We start from the raw sequence: 21,101 nt of genomic DNA, 5'->3' as shown, positions 1-21,101 counted from the left end.
CGTCATTGCCGTGGTTTTGTCACATTTCTGAACTGTCTTTTCGTCACTTTTTCATTTTGTTATTGTTGCTTTACCAGCATGTTTTTGTCACTTTTTTGTCACTTTTTTGTCACTCTTTTGTCACATTTTGTCACTTTTTTGTCGCTCTTTTGTCACTTTTTTGTTGTGTTACTGTTTTTCTGGTACATTTTTGTCCTTCATTTGTTGCTGCTTTGTTGTTGTTTTTTGTCACTTTTTGTCATTTTTTAAATTTATTTTGTTGTTACTTTTCCGAAGTGTTTTTGTCACTTTTTCGTCACTTTTTTGTTTTCATCCTTGTTTTCGTCGCTATTTTGACGCTCTTTTCCAGAAGCCTTTAGATTTGGGTAAATCCAAACTGGGGAAAGTGTGCTCGGTTCAGGTGAGGGTTAAGAGGGAAAATCACCCAGCTCTAATCTCGTCTCACAGTAAAAACAAAACAACAATCTTCAGTGTTTTCTTTAATATCATTGTGACATGATTAATAAAAACTCTCTGTTTACTTTGTGCCCGATAACTGAGAATGAAACCACACATGCATGTTATGATCAAATGAAATGAACAAGTGAGTCTGAACATTTTGACAGAAAAAGCTTGTTTTGCCTTTATTGACCAATCAGTTGTCAGTTAACTGCTCTCCATTCATAAAAGTGATTCACCCGAGCTGTTATCACACACACACACACACACACACACACAAAGACACACCTTTCGTTGTGTCCGTTATAAATGAGCTAAGCAGATGTTGTTTCTCTGTGTTGAAGGAACCCTTTGAGCTGAGGGACAGGAGTCGGGAGCCTCTCATTCGTTCCGCGGTACGCTTCACCCTCCATTACCCCATATCTACTGTATTACCTCCACGTAACAGGTGAAGTGGTCTGCTACAGATTCTTGGAACACAATCCCGTTGAGTCACTGAATAAAAGTGCAACTGGCACAGTGGGTAACGTGATCCAACATGTTTTCTTCAGGCTTTTCCTTTGTGCCTTTGTGCCAGATCTGGAATATTAGTAAACAAGTGGAGCTCCTTTGTGAAGTGATATTCTGTAAGATCGCAAAGTCCTGATTGGACCTGACCGGCCGGTTCACTGGTCTCATTGGTCAAAGTGTTTAAGTGTTTATTTATTCTTTAAAGCAGTACTGAGTAACTTGTTTGCCTTAATAAATCCTTTCCGTAGTCCCTGTGGGGGTAATACAAGTGTTAATAAGATGATTGGGGGGTCTTTCATCTCCCCCTGGTGTCTCTGGCCAGAAAACCACAATTGCAACTTGACTACCACCGGACCGGAGCCACCAATACACATTAGTAGAATCACGAAGAAGAAGCTAACAGGCTAACGGGCAAAGCTAAATGCGGGCTAGCGCCACTTTAAACAGTATTTACAAGTTTGAGTGAAAAAATATCTCCATTGTGTGATTGGATGTACAATATCCCTCTCTCCCTTCGCCTTTGCGACTTGCTACGACGCCTGCAGTTGCGCTTATGGGGCAAGAGTTACTTAGTACTGCTTTAAACAAAGATGATACATGCTGATGATGTAAGTGATGACATCATCTGTGACATCACTACTGAAAATTAGTGGAAGAAATATTTCCAGGTGGGAACAAAGGAAAAGGTAACAATCACAAAACAAATAAATGACTATCCTCATCCAATGAACCAAAACAATTAACTATTGTTTTTGCTGTGCAGGAGGCATTGTTTTAAATAATATATACTGATGAGCCCTATATTACAAACAAAACCCGGGATATGCATCTGCAGCTTCTTATTGGATAGAATGCCTAAGTTATACAGTAGTTTAAGTAGATTTACTTGTCATAAAATAACTTGTTTACCTCAATAAATCCTTTCCTTAGTCCCACTAGGGGTAACACAAGTGTTAATAGGATGATTGGGGGGTCTTTCATCTCCCTGGTGTCTCTGGCCAGAAAACCACAATTGCAACTTTACTGCCACTGATAGAATAGAAGAAAAGAAGAAGCTAGCAGGCTAACGGGCAAAGCTAACTGTGGGCTAGCGCCACTTAAACAGTATTTACAGCCAAATTTCAGTAAAAAAACAAATCCCCATTGTGTAATTGGATGTACAATATCCAATTACACAATTACTCACTTGGTCACTTTTATTCAGCCCAGAGCTCATTTGTTTCCATCCTTCTTTATCATCAATAATAAAATGATGGTGTTCTTTCTTAGCCCATTCAAAAGACATTCGACTATGTGCTGGTGTCCCACAAACATGAAGATGACGAAGACCTGAAGAGCCAGAGAGCAAAAGCTTTCATCCGTCAACTGGAGCGGAAAAACTTCAAAGTGCACGTGAGTTTCTGCCGACATGAGGCTAAATACAGGATTGGAATATTTCATGTGTGAAGTGTTCTGAATGTTTTGCTTGTACAGAGAATAGAGCATGAAGAAAAGGTGTTCTATGGCCTGCGGGCGCCCAAGGAGACGTTTGAAGACTATATGTACCTGCTCAAAGTGTCCGACTCCTGTAACTGGTCTGATCCCAAAGGCGACGTGCTGCAAGCCACGAGGTGCTTCTGAGTAAACACATGTTCACATTGTAATAGAGATTTGATGTCACTCACCTTTGACCCACTTAATAACAACTTAAACAGGTGCCATTACACATGAGCTAAACTTACAGCCAGGATAGTGAACAACCCTGATAACCGGTTAACTCATGGTTGTGGGTTTACAAACACACTCAACACAACCAGAAGGGAAGTTTGATTGACTCACCGCTCTGGTCCATCGCTGTTTACGTTATGGGACTCGGTTGGTTATACAAGTTAATCCACTTTGATTCTGGCGAAGGTTCATCAAGCATCCATCAAGAGACAGTCACAGAAAAACACTTTTGCCTGATAGTCGCTGAATCCCGGAAATAAATTCCAACTTCTGGCGAGTCGACTCTTCTGTAGGAAAGTTGAATAAAGTTCTGTCCCCGTAAACTCGCTTTTCTCCGTGACATTATCGTTAGGTAAGAAAAAAGAACAGGCATGTCCAGAGTAGGTTAGAAAGAGCTCCTTCTTCACAGCTTTCGGTGCAAACATGACATCTGTTCAGACGCTCAGGGGTGCGTTTGTTTTGTCAGGGGCAGCGCTGACCTTTTTTTTCCTTTATTTCTTTCTTACTACAGAAATAATGATAAAGCTGTTTTACAAATTAAAATCAGGCCGTAAGCATAGAATTAAGACGTTACATTACAGACGTCGAGCACTTCCGTTCCGCTCTGACGCAACTCAGTCGTTCACCAAGAGAGGGCGGAGGATTGCTGAGAACTGCATGAATGAAGCCAAAAACCACTCTGGGGGTGTTTTTGATAAGGAAATAGTATAACAACATGGTTCAAGGCTCCAAAAAGTCGATTTTGCATGATATAAATATAGATATTTAAAATAAAGAGTCGTCATACTTGTTTCACTAACTCTACCCATTTCTTTAGGATACGCATTGTGAACTATATTATCCACAACACGTACACCACCACAGGAGGTGAGTGACGATGGAGCTTTGTATTTCAAATGTTAATAACGTGGTTTGATGAGAATATATTTACCATGTTTGATATAATCCTACCCCACAGAGAACCTGAATGAGCTCTTAATGGCTCACGTGTTTGAGACGGCGTTCTGCCTCCACGAGGTTTGTTTTACCTCAGAGTGATAACATTGTGTCTTTATGTAACGTTTAACCATGGCCCTCTTGTAGAGGAAGCAGCAGAAGGAGCTGGGGAAGAGCTGGGCTCGATGGTCCGGACTGTTCACAGGACAGCCGCTGAGTGATGTCAGGTGAGTCGCCTTTTTATTTTTCATTTCTATCTACTCTTCATGCAAACTACAAGACTGTGCCTCACTTAGGAATCACAACCCCAGTTAGCTTTTGGAGCTATACCTTTGCCGGGAGTGGCTAAATTCTACCAACATTTACGTGACTGAGGGCACACACAAAGACCAAACAGGTCAACTCGTATAAGCTCAAGTAAGAACATATCTCAATTTGTAAAAACGGTGACCTATTCCTTTAAACCTAAACATGTGCAGCTAATAGTTTAGTCAGTGGTCTTTTCATTGTCGAGGCAAACACTAAAATATATCGCTAGAGACTTGAACCACCTCTGGAAGGTTCCTAAAGCAAATGATTGTGAAACATGATATAAATATGTATGACTGATACTATTGAATGTGGGGAAATAAAGCACCAAACAAGTATTTTCACATAACAGTCAGAGAAGGATTTTTCATCAGAAACATACTGATCAGATTTGGCACAAGAGCTGTCAAGAACAAAGGATCAGTCATTTAACAGCAACCCAGAGCAGGAGGCCTACCTCCTCCAGGAATGTCATAAATCAGCTGCTGACATTTCCTGCACAGTAGGAAACATGGAGATGATCAACTGTATTAGATGATTTCTATAGCCATCGAGGGCTGGGCGATGAATCGAATTGATTCAATTAATTCATGCTTTTAAAAATAGACGATTTGGAAAATGGCTAAATCGTAAAATCGTGTCCGGCCGATTAAGCAGCGTTTTAGACGCTCTGTAGCGAAATGATACGAGCGGTGAAGCAGCGACTTTCTGACAATCTCTGCTGCTTCTTAAAGGCCACGTGTTTTAAGAGGACGCGGGTGGACTTTTCTGGTGCTAAAACAAACTTTCTCACTTTCCTCCGGTCAGTTCCTGTGCCTTTCTCTCACTCTGCTCTGAGCGGACCATTTAACTCCGCCCCTTTCCCTTGAGTCTCCATGGAGACGGTTGTCAATCGCTGTGATTGACACAAAGACGAGAAAACTAAAACACTTTTGAAAACTCCATGGCTTATTAAGAAGTTTTACTTCTGAGAACAATTTTTAAATAAAGGTTATGTTTTCTTATTGGGCCTAATTGTAGTTTACATTATTAAATGTTAATGAGCAGGACTCTGAGCAGTTTTCTTCATATGAAAGATAAGGAGACTTTTGAAAGTTTATTTCAAATAAAATAGATTAATTGTCCAAACTGAGTAAAAAAATCGAGATTTTATTTTTTGGCCATATCGACCAGCCCTATAGTCATCTCAGAAATCCATTTACCTTTTAGTGAGATTAGTCCATCAAGGTCGTGTGGCAAATAATGCTCCTTTTTTTTCCAAAAGAATGACAGGCAGATTCTACCAAACGGCAAATGATCTAGAAAAGGTTTCATGTTCTACAATGTGATGGTGTCGTAATAATAATCCTGTTTTTTATTTATTTCATCACATCTGTTCAGGTTTGTCCATGTATTAAACAATGAAATTGAGTTGAAGTTGTAATTGATGTACTTTAGACCAGTGGTTCCCAAACTTTACCTACATCAACCCCTAAAAGTGTGATGTAATTAGCATTTATAATAATTTAAAAGGCAAAACAGTTAAAAAAGGTTTATTGATGTTTGTTTGGAAACTGTATTTGGACATTTGGCTTAATTTCACAAAAATTCTGTATACTCAAAAATACATCAAAGTCAATGTCAGAAATGTAAAAGTATATTTTATGAATGTATTTGCTTGTGTCTTTGTGTGTCCAGGCATTACTTTGGGGAGAAGGTGGCTCTCTACTACCTGTGGCTGGGCTGGTACACGAAGCTGCTCGTACCGGCGGCTGTCCTGGGAGTTATCGTTTTCCTGTACGGTCTGGCTTTTTTCCGAACCAACCCACTAATGTGAGTCTCCGTATCATTAAATTAAGAAAGGCCTTGATGTCATTTTGTGTAAACTGAGCCGCTAACAATTTCAAACATGGGCTTCGATATACGCAGTAAAGAAGTTTGCGAGGCCGACATCATCATGTGTCCACGCTGTGATAAAAAGTGTGCAGTGTGGAAGCTTTCAGACACATGCACATACGCCAAGGTATGCCAACAGTTCATTTTTTTATCAATATTTTGCCTAATATGTAATAAAAGTTCATCTGATTTTCTCCACAGGTCAGTCATCTGTTTGATAACGAGGGCACTGTGGCGTTCGCGATGTTCATGGCCATCTGGGGTGCGTCTCTGTTCTGCCGCTCGCATGTTCTTTGAGCTTCATCTTTCTTACTTTGCTTCTGGTTTATTTTAGCCACCTTGTTTCTGGAGCTGTGGAAAAGACACAGAGCGGCTCATGTGTCGAAATGGAAAGTGTACGACTGGTGCGAGGAGGAAGTAAGCAGCGTTTTAAATATCTTAGTCATAAAGCTGCCGCATCAGCTGCTAATGAAAATACAAAAAACAAAAAATATCTCTAGGCTTTGTCGTTTTGGAAGAACGCCATTTGTTTACTAAGTACATACAAGTAAAAGTACAGACGGCCTACAGGTGCAAATAATCACTTAAGGCCCTGTATCTAGTTGTTTTGTACTAGTGGTAAATGAAACTTGTTTTGTCCTACTCCGGTACATTGGCTTTTCTTGATTTTCAACACTTCTTAGGCCTACATTTTATGATTCTCATTGAAGAAATTAAGCACTGAATTAATACATTATTATTATTTTCTTAAAGAGCGTCATAAGGTTGTCACCTCAAATGGTTTTTAACAGTCTGTGAATTCACAATCATTTCTAGTGACTACATTGTGAAGCATATACATGCGTCTCTGATGACATCAGCATAGTTTCGGTGGCCATTTTGAATACCGAAGTAGCATTATGCAGTACTACAACATGCAACAATGTCTCTACTCAGGATAAAAAAAAGTGAAATGGCATTGACCGTGGCATTTTTATGTACTCGTAATCATTGCTGAAGAAGATAACAGTTAAAACACGTTTATGTGATATAACTGCAAATGTGGCACAGACTTAGCAGTTCTGTCTGTCGAGTCACAGCAGGATTTACTAAAGATCTGCTTCACTCCTCAGACTAAATTAACACATCGAAGAGGAAACAGAAAACCTCTCTCTGTGATTTTTATATTTTGTTGTATCAACAGTGATTAAGCTGCTCAAGACGTTAGCATGCTATCGGTTAGCAACTGTTACCAACTGTCGATGGCTTCAACAGGATGAACACATGTTATGTGTGGCTCACAACTATGAAGGAGGAAATACTACAGTAACAGCTCAGCTCTGACCTCTGTCACATGTTGTAGCCAAGGTTTAGAGTGTGCTGTGAACAAAACTCCATATGGACCTGATTTTGATTTGACTTTATTTATGTGTGATAAATATGTTTATATTCCGGCTAAAAAGAGTAGAAAATGGTGATTCCCATAACATTGGCTCGGCCATGCCCCTTGTATGACCAGTTGCCGTCTGTCTGTATGTGTTTGGGACGTGGGGATCACACCTAACAGTTTAAACGTTCACTCCCTGCATCAATATTAACTCTTTATATGTTCAAAATAGCCTTTATTTGAATGAGCGTATTAATATAAGATCTTAACAATTGGATGCTGGACAGAAATGTAAACAATTTCACTTTTAGTCATGTTGTGTGCGTCTACAAAGAGATCCCTGAAAGAATTAAGATATTTAATACACAAATGGGAATATTTTTAAAGTAAAGTAAAAAAAAAAAAGTATTGTCCTTAAGAATTACTTTACTTTGTTTCTTCCCACCAGTGCTTCCTATAGAAATTCTTATTGTCTGTTTCTGCCTCAACAGGAAGAGCTGATTTTGGACATCGTCAACGATCCGTTCTGCAGACCCAAACATTTCCAGCACTCATACCTGCGCAGCATCCTGGTCCTGGCTCTGGTTACCCTCATGGTGAGAAAATAAGTCACTGCACGTCTTTCTCAGATAAAGCTGATATGGTGCTTTTTATAGAGCCTGTTAGGTGTGGTGCGTAACCGAAAGCTGATAGCTGTATTTAGAGCAAAGATGCACCGTGAAAAATGCACCCTCCTCCAGCGCAGGTAAAGGTCACTGACAACAGAGAATAACAGGAATGCTCTCAAACTGCTCCTGTGTTTACTCAACAATACGCAATACCATCGCAGAGAGAATTGTCTGTGTGGGGATGTTTTGGATTGAAGTGTTTCACCCCAGTTCAGGGCAACAGGTCAATGAGTCAAAACAAGCTCAGGGGGAACAACAGAGCATTGGAGTGTAGTGACTTGTGGAGATAGGAGGCACTGTTTTAGTGCCCCAGCGTGAAACCATTATAAATATACCAGGTAGGCCTATATTTGACTGCTGATCCGTGCCGTGTGTTGCAGTTGATGATCATCATCGGCCTGGCCCAGGTACTCGTGGTCTTCCGAGTGGTGGCGGCTCCTCTTATGTCCGACGCCGACTGGGGGTTCATCAGTGACCACGCCAATACTGTGGCCGTCATGCTGGGCGCCGTGCTGCACTACTTCACCATCCAGATCATGACCAGGGTATATCACAATCTCAAAACACTGCATGCAACATCTTGTGCCTGTACGGGTTTGCAGATACAGTTCCACTTTTACTTGTTTCCAGCTGTTTTGACTGGATATGTTATATATTTTTTTCATTTTTATGTATGAATTAGGAAAAGATTAATAAACAAATCTGGCCCCTAACTAGACACAGATTTTCAGCAGGTTCCTGCTCAGCACTCAAAAACATACATGCTTTCAGGGACATTACAAAACGGGTTCACACGAAAAGAGGGTCGCACGTTGGCAGCACAGTAGCAAAGTGGTCAGAGCTCGTGATTCACAGCTAGAAGGTCCTGGGTTCGATTCCCACCTGACAGCGCTTCTGTCAGTCTCCCCCAGGGGAACTGAACACCACTGAGCGTGGGGTGAATGTGAAATTGTCTAGCACTTTGTGACTATGTTTCTTAAAGGCGCTGTACAAATAAAGTTCTTCTTCTTCGCACGAATGTGAGAACTTGTCTCTTGGATCGGTTGCCGCATGTAAAATATCTGACTAGTCTTTTTCGAAAAAGCGTTGGTGATTACATAGTTCTAATGCTCAGGGGAATCCAGACCCAGGTGAGCTCACATAAAAGGGAATTTCATCCATGCACATTCCAAAAATTTGGTTCGGTTCAGTAGATGGCAATTAAAATCCCTGTGTGTATTTGTGCAAACGGTTGACCTATTGAGTAAGGTGAATTTACAAGAGATTACAATCGCATTTCTTTTAGTTGGCATGCTGCCAACATTCTTCCGCACTCTGAATGTTTTATGTTGAACAAAGCCAGAGGCCTAGTTTAATGTGTTAAAATGTTTTGTGTGTTTTTGTATCATATACAGTGAGCAGGAGATATTTTTTTTCAGTTAAACGAGCATTATGCATTGTCTCGTGTGCACCTGTTCATTTATGTGCGAAGCATCTGCTCCTTAAGACATTCCACAAAAACAAAGCCGTCACAGATGACACACGTATATACAAAGTTTCTTTGTCATACATCTGGGTGTGCTGCATAACAAGTATTAAATAGCAACTAAATAAAATAGCCTGTTGCGTAGAGTCTATAAAAAGACACGCACTACATGTTTGATGTTACTGATTATTTTGGGCCTTTGTTCTTCCAGGTAAACAGATGGGTGGCCCTCAAACTGTGTGACATAGGTAAGCTTTTTGTCAGTGCTAAATATAGGACATGAAATGAAAAGTTGATGTGTGATCTGTGTTTGCAGAGAAGACCAACTCGTTTGCAGCCACAGAGAGAAGCTTCACAGTCAAGATGTTTACCTTCCAGTTCTTCACCCTCTTCTCCTCGCTGTTTTACGTGGCCTTCTTCCTGGGCAGGTACCTCCAACAAAGATAGTGTGGTTGTTTTTGTCTTAATCGATTTTCTCATTAGCAAATGATAGTAAAACATGATGTACAAATGCACGACAAATACACTTGAATGTGGTAAAAAAAGCGAATGATTGGACTTAGCAAGTGTTTTCATATTGCGTTACGATCAGTGAAGAATTCTTCATCAGAAACATACTGATCAGTTTTGGCACAAGCAGAGATGCCACGAACAAAGGATCAGTCATTTGACAGCAATCCAAAGCAGGAGGCCTACCTCCTCCAGGAATGTCATGAATCAGCTGTTGACATTTGCTGTATTTACACTAATACGCCGTCTGTAAGTTCAGACTTCAAATTAAAGAACTGCTTTTTTGCAATTGTAAACATGGACATAATTAACTGTATTAGATCATTTATCATGCAAGCTCGTGTGGCAAATAATGTCCTCCTTTAGTATAGTGTAAACTCCAACATTTGTGGGAAAACCCTGTGCATCTAATTGTAAAACATTTATATCAGTTTCATGAACTCTCAGGCTCTCTTGTAGCATTTCTGTGCCGTGAAAAGTGACTCTGCAAGTTGTGAAATGTGTCTGTAAATAAGTGCTTGTGAAGAATTGGGACATCACGAACATGTTACAAAAGTGTGGAGAGAGTTTGGACCACAACTAACAAATACATTTAGTGGCTTCCTCTTTCATTGTTCTCAAAAATCAGGTATTGGGCCCAACTTTCCCCATGGACAGATTTATTGAAATTAGTTTGTTTATTTGTTTATTTGTTTATTAATCTTTACCTTAAAATAGTAGAAGAAGAATAAGATCTTTATTTATATTGCGTCTTTCACAGACATGGTCACAAAGCGCTTTACATGAGACAATTGTAAATTCACTCCATACTCGGTGGTGGTAAACTACGTTTGTAGCTTCAGTTTCCCCTGGGGGACACAGTCAGAAGCGCTTTCGCGACTGCACACGTCTGCGCCAACGGACCCTCTGACCACCACCATACATTCACTCACACACATCATTCATCCTGGCCTATCTTAAGTAATAATAATAAGTAAGTAATCTTCCTGGGGTCCATGAAATGCTACATTTAAAATATTACAAATCATCATTACATGTACAAATACATTAAAATCCTTAACAATCCAGATTCTGAACACCACAAGAACATGCTAATACAATATTACAATACACCTAATCTGGGAGATTATTGTTCACTACCTTATATCCCATGATTTAGGACGTGTTTTTTACCATTCTTTTAAAACAGCTTTTGAACACTAAGGCTGTTAAAGAATGAGGTAGCTTGTTCCACAGAACCACAGCTCTGTACAGAACAGTTCTCTTCAGAGCATTAGTTGTTTGATTGGCTGCGTGTTTTATTTATTTATGGCTAAAACAAAGATAACCAAGTTGTTGTTTTTAGTTGAAACGGTTCTAAATAAACATGACTTTGCCCTTTTAAGGATAAATGGACACCCAGGAAACTACACGAGACTTGCATCCTGGCGACTAGAAGAGGTAAGATCCACATTGTCAAGTTTAAACCCACACTCCTTCATATTAACTTTACTTGTGTGCCCCTCAGTGCCATCCCAGTGGCTGCCTGACTGACCTGTTCATCCAAATGGCCGTCATCATGCTGCTCAAACAGACCCTCAACAACGTCTTTGAGTTCACTGTCCCGTGGGTGACTGCTGCTTCTTCCTCTAGGACTGTTCCCTGATTCCAGTCAAATATCCTCACCCTGTCCCTGTTCCCCAGGTGGGTGAAGAGTCTCATTAAAAGAAACGCCACGAAGAGTCTGCGGAGGAAGTGCGGTCGCTGCTACAGAAGGGCCTGTCGAGAGGAGGGGCGGCCCGTCGAGCAGTGTGACACCTGCAAGCTCCGCCAATGGCTGAAGAACTATCACCTGACCAAGACGGACGCCTTCAGTCTCTTCAATGAGTTCCTGGAGATGGGTAGGTCAGATATTGGGCCCGATCTTGTGTCTCAAAATGCAGACGATAGTGTAACATTTTAATTTATTTTATTTATTTATTGATTTGTTTGACAGGGAAATTGCAAGTCAACATAGTACAAAACAAGCTTGTTACTGATGCGATGCAAAAAGAGTTTATAGCTAGTGCTAATTTTCAACTCCAGTCCCTGGTTGGGCCTTTCTACACTAAATTAACATTTTCAATGTTATCTTAAAACCTTACCTATATACACTATATAAATCATTTACACACACAAACTCAGTGCCTTTTACAAATTTACAAATGGGTACAATTCTGTTTCGACAAACTCGAGAGGTGAACATTTTAAACTCAGTCATGGTTTTGAGTTCAGTGGGTAATGAGTTCCATAACTTTGCACTTTTATATGTAAAGGCAGACTGACCAAAGGAAGTCTTGTGGTGAGGAACTATGCAGTTATTATTGATGGCTCAGGTGCAAGATTATTGAGACATTTGAAAGTTAGTTTGAGAAAACATAAATCGCTAAAGCTTTCAAAGCTTAACAATTTATACTTCTTGAGAATATTGCAGTGATGGAAGCGGACTTTAGAGTTTGATTGTATATTGACCTGATATGTTTAGTGGCTGAGGGCGTGGCCTGGGCCCATGCTGTCATACAGTATGATATATGTGAGAATATCATAGCGTGCATGTACAGAAGGGCGGCCTGGTTTGGAATATAGTGTCTAATAAGTTTGAAACAATTTAAGTTGCTTTGTATAGTATATAGCTATATATAGTAATATAGTTTGCGCTTAGTAGGAGCGCACTTTGTGATCTTGTCACTCCAGACTTAGCGCATTTAAGTGGGAAGTACTGGGGTGGAGACACTTTTTTTCCCTTCAACCAGATCGACTCCGCGGCCTGGAGAGGGGTTGTGGGGGCTGAACATGTGCATTTCTTTTGTTTCGCGTTCACCCCGAGCGGGCCAAACCCGCGCCACAGCGGAAGCTGTAACTCTTTCTCTTTTTTGAGACATGAACATTGTTTCATGTGTCCATTGTACAGTGTGTCCTTGGATGTTCTGAAAGGGGCTTTTAAATGAAACGTATTGTTATATTATTATTTTTTAGCTCACGATGGGTTAATAAAGTTTATAGTTTGACCTGTGAGAGCCTGTTAGGCTTAAAGGAATAGGCCACCGTTTTTACATACTGAGATATGTTCTTACCTTAGCTTTGACAAGTTCTTTAGGACCTGTCTGGTCTTCACCCGTGCCTTCAGTCACGTAAACACAGCGCAGACGGCGTTAGCATTTAGCCTCTCCCCCTCTCCTCTATAGCTCCAAAACAGGTCAAGATAGAAGCTATCAAGCTCTTCCACGTTTTCCCTATTTAAATATGGTTACGTGAAGTGTTCCACTACAAAGTATAATTACACAACATTAAACAATGTGGATTTTCTACACGGATAAAAGGGGGAACTATATTGTAAGGCGTAATAACACCAGGAGTAGTTTGAAATCTTTTTTGAACTTTTTTGATCCGCTTAGAAAATCCACATTGTTTAATTTTGTGTAATTATACTTTGTAGTGTAACACTTCACGTAACCATATTTAAATAGGGAAAACGTGGAAGAGCTTGGTAGCTTCTATCTTGACCTGTTTTGGAGCTATAGTGGAGAGGGGGAGGGGCTAAATGCTAACGCTGTCTGTGCTGTGTTTACGTGACTGAAGGCACGGGTGAAGATCAGACAAGTCCTAAAGAACTCGTCAAAGCTAAGGTAAGAACATATCTCAGTATGTAAAAACGGTGGCCTATTCCTTTAAGGAAGAACACAAGGGAGCGCAATGTAAACGAGGAAATGAATGTCAGTGGTGCTCCCATTAGAGCAGTCACCTCCTCTCGTGACGCCCTCTCACATGTGGCGAAGGCGCAAAGCACATAGTCCCGCCACTCGGAAAATAATTCGCCAAGAGCCTGCGTCCCTCCGTGTGCCACCACAAGATCAGGCTCATAGTCTTATCCGGCAAATCATTTCACCAAACCGCTTTACACAACACAGGACAACGCCATGCTCTGCCAGGGTTGTGCTCCGTTAAACGCAAAAAAAAAAGTTCAGGTATATTGTTTTCTGTACCTGCTTTCGATACTTTTAATTTTTCGATAACAGTAATACCTAAAGACAGTGGATCCCAACCTTTTTTGTCTTGCGTACCCCTTGAGTCATTCATTTATACTCAGAGTACCCCCTACCTCGAGGATCTTGCCACTATTATTATAATGTGACCAACTAAGCCATATTTATTACACTACCATATCTTCCGGACTATAAGTTGTAGTATGAATATGAGTATAAGTTGCACCAGCCAAAAAATACATAATGAAGAATGTCTGCCAAGTGGTCAAGTCCCCATCCCCTGGGTTTGGAAACACTGAGACCAAGTTTTGATGCCTGTTGGGTCCAGGAACAGCTTTTATTAGTTCCAGCTCAAATAAATGATACAAACTTATTTACTTTGGAATAAATCAGGGGTAGGCAAGTTTGCGTCGTGGAGGGACGATTTTCATCATTGCTAAAACACCAAGTGCCGAACCTCACCATTGTTGCCTAAAGTTAAGATCCATTTTCTGCAAATGCCAATGTTTTACAGTGGTTCTAAAGTGGTCCGGCTCTAAGACTCACTATTACCTTAATGACAAGCTGCGACCCAAATAAAGCTATAATTTGTCATATATCGTATAAAACCTTGTATTTGTTGTAAAATATTGTAAAAATGTTTTTATTGAACAAGCCGTAAATTTGCTATCAAGACTGAAATTATGATAAAATAAAATAAAAGTTCCCTATAGGTGCGCAATCCACTTTAGAGTCCCGACCCACCAGTTGAGAATCACTGTTTTACATTATATATGACCAAGTGGAATGTTCTGCAAGGACATTTAAAACTAAATTCACTAAAAATAGACACTATTTCTCCCATTTTAGAGTACTTTAACAGGTAATTGATCCCTTTGCATAATAATAATCCTCAAAATCCTATTGGGGGCCAGAGGTTTCTCTGCTGGAGGGCCGGATTTGGCTCCCGGGCCTGACGTTGCCTACCCCTGGCATAAATGAACCATATCGTTCTGTTGTCTGGTTTTAGATGACAAATATTTTAGTATAGGTATCGGAAAAGGTATTGTTCAGGTATCAGTGTCGTAAATCAAGTATTGTTAAAGTACAGGAACTTGTAACAGCTCTATGCCCCACACAAAAATGTAGCCTTGTCATGTCTTATATCTTTTATCACGATTTCACAGTGGTCCAGTTCAGTTTCACCACCATATTTGTGGCCGCATTCCCTCTGGCCCCACTGCTGGCTCTCGTCAACAATATCTTTGAGATCCGATTGGACGCGATCAAGATGGTGCAGTTGGAGCAACGCCTCGTGCCCAGGAAAACAAACGACATTGGTGCTTTTCCATTTCCTTTATTACTGCATTCTGATGTGCTGAAGTTGCGCCTCTCCTGACAAACCTTCCTTGGTTCCTCTAGGCATTTGGACCAAGGTGCTGGAGGTCATCGGCGTGCTGGCAGTGATAGCCAACGGCCTGGTCATCGGGATCTCGTCAGACTTCATTCCACGCCTCGTCTACCGCTATCGTTACGGGCCCTGTGCCCGGGGGCTGAACGTCCCAGAGTAATGCTTCACACATTTCCCTTATAATACAGTATAACAAAAAACATACATCTGTCATGACCAGCCCTCACAGATGCCAAACATCAAACAAAGTGCTGCTAATGCAGTTGTCAAATAATATACAGACAATAACTAAAACTAGAATATAGACTAGATACTCCTTTGCAAAGGCATGGCTACTTGACTTTTAATGATAAATGGTTAACAATAATCTTTCAGAGAATTATCTATTCTAAACTAATCCTCACAATAAGTCGAATTCCCGTCTCGGGTCGCCCGTTGCATTACAGGCAGTGGACCGTTTTAACCGCTGGAAAGTTGATGATTTAAAGCGTTTTTGATGTCGCTAGCTCGTAGCTTGTTACAATATCTTAAAGTCTATTTTTACAACCTGGGCTGCGTACGGAGATAGACAGAAACTGAAAGAACTGAACGGCCGTTCATTTGTAGAGATGCTTCAAAAGTGACGACCAGTCCTTGTTCACACAGTTGGAATATGTGAGACAGACATTTCTGACCCTTGAAGGCGACTGTTGGACAAAGTGCAGGATCTGAAACTGTGGCCTCATATTAAGGACATTTAAACTGGAATGAGAAATAAAGACATAGAAGTCTTTTTTTTGTCAATAAGAAGGTGGACAGTGAACGAAATCTTTGTTTTATTTGTGACCAGAGATCCACGTACACATATAGGCTATGCCTCTAAATTTACTTCATTTGTATTTTTTACAAGAGATCTGATGGTACAACAGAGCTAATCGATCGCTAATTTGACAGATGGAAATGTACCCACTATATTTAACATCAACACCGTTTTGAAACTTTTCCCTGTGATTTCAAGACAAATTTAAATGATTTGAAAAGTGGCGGGGTCTGTGTCAGGCTGATCTCAGGTCCTGTCATCCTATGGGTCCCTGTCCCATATGGTCCACTATGGTCCACTATGGTCCACTATGGTCCACTATGGTCCGCTATGGTCCACTATGGTCCACTATGGTCCACTATGGTCCACTGTGGTCCACTGTGGTCCACTATGGTCTACTATGGACCGCTCCTGCCTAAGGAGCCGCCGTCCTGACTGTTCCTTTGCTTTCAAGATATTGACAACATAAATATTTGCAAGAAATGTCACTTGAGACTTAAAGTCTTTAAACCAATGTAAGCCTTATAATTCACAGTTATGGCTCAACACACTTCAGTGTTCTCGCTCCGCTACTTGAGCTCACACATTTCAATGGCGGAGTGGTTTGTTTGGTAGCCGAAATCAGGGGCCTGATTGACCCACGTATAAGCAGTCGAGATGGGCATTCGGCTTATTAAAATCGCAGGCTATGGGCAGGAGACAGGAGCTCACTGTATAGTACTGCTATATCCGTGTACCTTACATTCATAGGTGTCAATTTATGTTTTTCCCAGTGGGTGCCCAGTCAAACAACTACATCTAACACACTGTCTCAAATGTAAACGATAATCTCCATTGGTTGATTATTATGGAATGTGCCACAGATCCCACAACACTTCACAGTTTTAATGACACAATCCCCAACTCTATGGACTAAATTGGTTTTGTTAATAATAAATGTGGGATCTTCTTTGCAGTTGTATGTCAGGCTACATCAATGACACGCTGTCGACGGCCTACTGGTCCCACGAGTCTGTGCGGAGGGACTTTCTGCCGGAACAGATGAGAAAAGAAGACGGCTTCAATGTCACAGAGTGCAGGTACAAGTCACTCCTAGCATTGCACCGATTTGAATCCCAAGTTAAACCCTGAAGCATGTTTTTTATGTCCCCAACCCTCAGTTATAGAGACTACAGGAACAACGAGGATTACACTCTGAAGGAGCAGTTCTGGCTGGTCTTAGCTGTGAGATTTGCGTTTGTCATCCTCTTTGAGGTAGGCGATCCGCCTCGGTGTGGGGTAAATGGTCGACGTCTCCATGATGAATGTGTTTTCATATTTGTGATCTTGTCGTTTGCAGCATGTGGTGGTAGTGTGTAAATTTATAGCCGCCTGGTTTGTTCCCAACAACCCCATGCGAGTGAAGAACGCTCGGCTGCATGACAAACTTAAGCGGCTGAAAGAAGAACTCCGGTAAGTGGACTCGGGACAGGATCTGGGGACATGATCTCTAAGGGCAGCATGAAGGTTTGGGGCCTTTCTGTGTGGAGTTTGCATGTTCTCCCTGTGTCTGTGTTGTTTTCCTCCTGGTGATTCCCCGACTAGAAGGTCCCAGGTTTGATCCCCAGCCAGGTGGGACCTTTCTGTGTGGAGTTTGCATGTTCTCCCGTGTATGCGTAGTACTCATACATCCTGGCCTATTGTACATGTTTTTAGTGGTAGGGGAAACTGGAGTACCTGGAGGAACCCTAGGCAGAGACAGGGAGAACATGCAGGACAACACCTGCTGGAGGTCCCCAGGACCAAAAGTAAGCAGTGGGTGATCGTTCCTTCTCAGTGGCTGGTCCGAGGCTCTGGAACTCTCTGCCTGTTGAGTTACGAGCCATCACTGACCTGACACTGTTTAAAGCGAGGCTGAAAACTTACTTGTTTAAAGCCGCTTTTGACTGCTAACTGCACATGTGTAATTTATATGTATTTTCTTAAATATTTTGGGCTAAAATTGTTTTTATTATATTGCACTTATGGAAAGCACTTTGGTTCAGCGGGTGCTGTTGTAAAGCGCTATACAAATAAAGGTTGATTGATTGATTGATTGATGCAAATTCCACACAGAAAGGCCCCGTCCAGGTGGGAATCGAACCCGGACCTTCTAGCTGTGCGCTAACTGCTGCGCTACCGTGCTGCCCTATATTGGATAGGCAGCCTCGCTTCCATTAGTCTACCCCAGAGGCAGCTGTGGCAACAATTTAGCTGGGTACCGTTAAACGACACCAGTATGATATTTAATTTTTTTTTAGGTACTACTGGTATAGAAAAAAAATCATATTAGATCTAAATTTTGATGCCTGTCCGGTCCAGGGACAGCATTAAAGGAAGTTACTTGGTGGTTTCAGCTCAAATAAATGATACAAATTTAGAAGAAATAGTATTTTATGGAATAAATTATACATTATTGTTCTATGGATCGCTCAGGTATAGAAAACCATGTATTATTAAAGTACTGGTTTCGACAAAACATTAACGGTACCCAGCCCAACTTGCCACCACTGAGTATGGTGTGAATAAATACTGACAGTGAACAGTGTACGGCTTTGAGAAACCTGGTAACATAGGCTTGTAAAGCGCAATACAAGTGCAAGCCATTATTTAAAAAAAAAAAAAAAAATACAATAGGGTTTCTTCTCTAGCCAGGACTGTCCTAAAAATAAGATTCTGAATCTCCATGGTACTTGTCTATGGAGCCCCTAAAGTGCCCTAAAGAGAGAAAAAAATACTGTGTGCTCAAAAGGGGAGAATATATTAGGGGTGGGCCATTTCACATCACATATCCTTATCGCGAAATAATTCTCTATCGTAATTTTTTATATCATTGTGGACACGATATAATGTATGTTGCGCTCAGCTCCATCAGAGCAGCATAAACACTGACAGAACATATTTGTGAGGAAATGAGTTTGCCGTTAGTATTAGTATGGATTTTTTAAGTAATTTGTTCAGTGTCAATTATTTCGTCAAATATATCGTTATCGTGATATTTTTTTTTTATATCGTGATGTAGATTTTAGGCCAAATCGCCCTGCCCTAAGATATATATATATAGATCGATTTTTCTGTTAGCAATTTTTTTTTTTTTTTACCACAATTATCTTTTCTTTTTCTTTCCTTTTTACGGAGCCCCTTTATGGCACTTTAGGGGCTCCGTACTATCCTGGAAGAAACTAACAGGCTAACGGGCAAAGCTAACAGCGGGCTAGCCCCACTTAAACAGTATCAAGTTTGAGTGAAAAAAATTATCGCGATTGTATAATTGGATGTACAATATCTGTCAGCAATTTATTTTTATTTTTTTTACTACAATTATATTCTTTTTCTTTCCTTTTTTTAACGGAGCCCCTTTATGACACTTTATGGGCTCCATTCTAAAGTGCCCTTTATGGCACTTTATGGGTTCCGTACTATCCTGGTCAAACAAAGGCCTAATAACAAGTTTGTGTTGTGCATTATTATGTAGTTAGTAATAAACTAAGATTTTCCATAGCACAAAAGTAAAGGAAATACATTGGGGATATGATATTTTGGGCACACATTATACTTTCAAAAGGTATAATGTGTAATTCGGTGTCTTTCTTTTTCAGCGAAAGGAGAAGGGACAGATCCACGGAAGTCTAACTCGTCTGGCTGCTTCTCTGTGCACATTTTGAGCCCGTCATTCCTTTGTCTAATCGTCTCCTGAATGGATTATAGACTTGAGAAAGTGTTCTCAGGTAACTTTACATTTTTATACACAGAGCGGTATTTATTACTGAAGTTAAAGATAATCCTCTGCTCCGGACGTGGCAAACAGCAGCTCTGAAACTGTTTGTGTTTGTGATGACGCTTTGGAATAACTCACTTTGGGGCAGTTACTTTAAAGGATTGTAGCTGAAAAGGAAAGGGCTCTTCGAAGAGATGATCGACTTGAAAAGAAACCTGTGTCTCTTTCAAATACTTATTTTTTGTGATATATTTATTAATGCTTTTTGAGAATGCATGTGTGTATTGTGTAAAAAATAAACACTGTTTTTGATTAACTGTAAACTGTAAAAACTTTTATACAGGATCCACCTGAGTCACACCCCATGTCTTTTTTTTGTTTGTTAGGCTTATTTTATGTAACTCACTATGTTCAGGGTCCGCACCTCGTGTAATGTGACTTTAAAATTGACCAATTGTAAACACATTTTTACTTGAGTAATTTTGTAAAAGCGAAATTCTGCCATTTCAGATACAATTAAAATACGGTTGTACTGTAACTTTATTGTAGCTGTTAAACTGTATTTTATATTTCTCAACGGTGTTTGACACTAACAGAGGTGGGTTGTACTCAGTTACATTTACTCAAATACATATAGGTAATCGTACTTTTGCAATTACTTTTTTCATACATTACTTTTCCCTTCTACTTGTGTAATATTACTGCCACTCTGAGTAAATCTAAGTGACAAATGTTCATTTTGATGTAAAAATAGATTTATTTTGTGTTTTGTTGCTCAATTCTGTCATGATGATTCCTTTGTAACAGTTGGGAAAGGCTTTTTTATGTATTGTTTTTCCTTTTATTATACAACCATTAACATCGTAGATTCATCTATGAATGAACACATATGGAATTAGGTTTTAAAGCAGAACTAAGTAACTTGTATTACCCCCAGAGGGACTACGGAAAGGACTTATTAAGGTAAACAAGTGTTAATGGGATGACTGGGGGGTCTTTCATCTCCCCCTGGTGTCTCTGGCCGGAAAACAATTGCAACTTGACTGCCACCGGACCGGAGCCACCAATACACACTAATACGAGCAATCGCGATGTCGTCACATCCGTTGGCCGTGGTAGGCATTTTACATTTTCATATTTGATAAACATTTTATTAAAATCCTATAATCAGCAAAAACAATGTCCATAAACAGGGCATTGCTTCTCTTGCGCTGTAACAGATCTATCATTTTATAAAACCGAGTTAGAGGCCTGGATGCATCAGCTGCCTACCAAACATCCGGCGAAAATTGCGGAAGTAAACAATAACAGCGATCGCTCGTATAGAACCACGAAGAAGAAGCTAACAGGCTAACGGACAAAGCTAACTGCAGGCTAGCGCCGCTTAAACA

General features: G+C 40.5%; 1 protein-coding gene across 1 annotated transcript; it reads left to right on the top strand.

Moving 5' to 3' along the window:
- Positions 1 to 1,538: 1,538 nt before the first annotated feature.
- Positions 1,539 to 19,922, top strand: ano9b (anoctamin 9b; the record flags this gene model as incomplete). Its single annotated transcript, XM_079555481.1, has 23 exons — positions 1,539 to 1,556; positions 2,218 to 2,340; positions 2,422 to 2,558; positions 3,473 to 3,522; positions 3,614 to 3,672; positions 3,739 to 3,818; positions 5,578 to 5,712; positions 5,809 to 5,902; positions 5,977 to 6,037; positions 6,110 to 6,192; positions 7,633 to 7,737; positions 8,190 to 8,354; positions 9,486 to 9,522; positions 9,591 to 9,702; positions 11,170 to 11,224; positions 11,292 to 11,389; positions 11,468 to 11,664; positions 14,952 to 15,104; positions 15,187 to 15,331; positions 16,931 to 17,053; positions 17,135 to 17,228; positions 17,314 to 17,426; positions 19,592 to 19,922. The coding sequence occupies 23 exons, from the start codon at positions 1,539 to 1,541 to the stop codon at positions 19,623 to 19,625; spliced, it is 2,271 nt and encodes a 756-aa protein (XP_079411607.1). The 3' UTR covers positions 19,626 to 19,922.
- Between the last annotated feature and the right edge of the window lie 1,179 nt (positions 19,923 to 21,101).

This window comes from Gobius niger (genome assembly GCF_951799975.1).
Source record: "Gobius niger genome assembly, chromosome: 4".
NCBI classification, from domain to species: Eukaryota; Metazoa; Chordata; class Actinopteri; order Gobiiformes; family Gobiidae; genus Gobius; species Gobius niger.
Note: the sequence above shows the minus strand (reverse complement) of the source record. Positions and strands in the feature narration are given on the sequence as shown.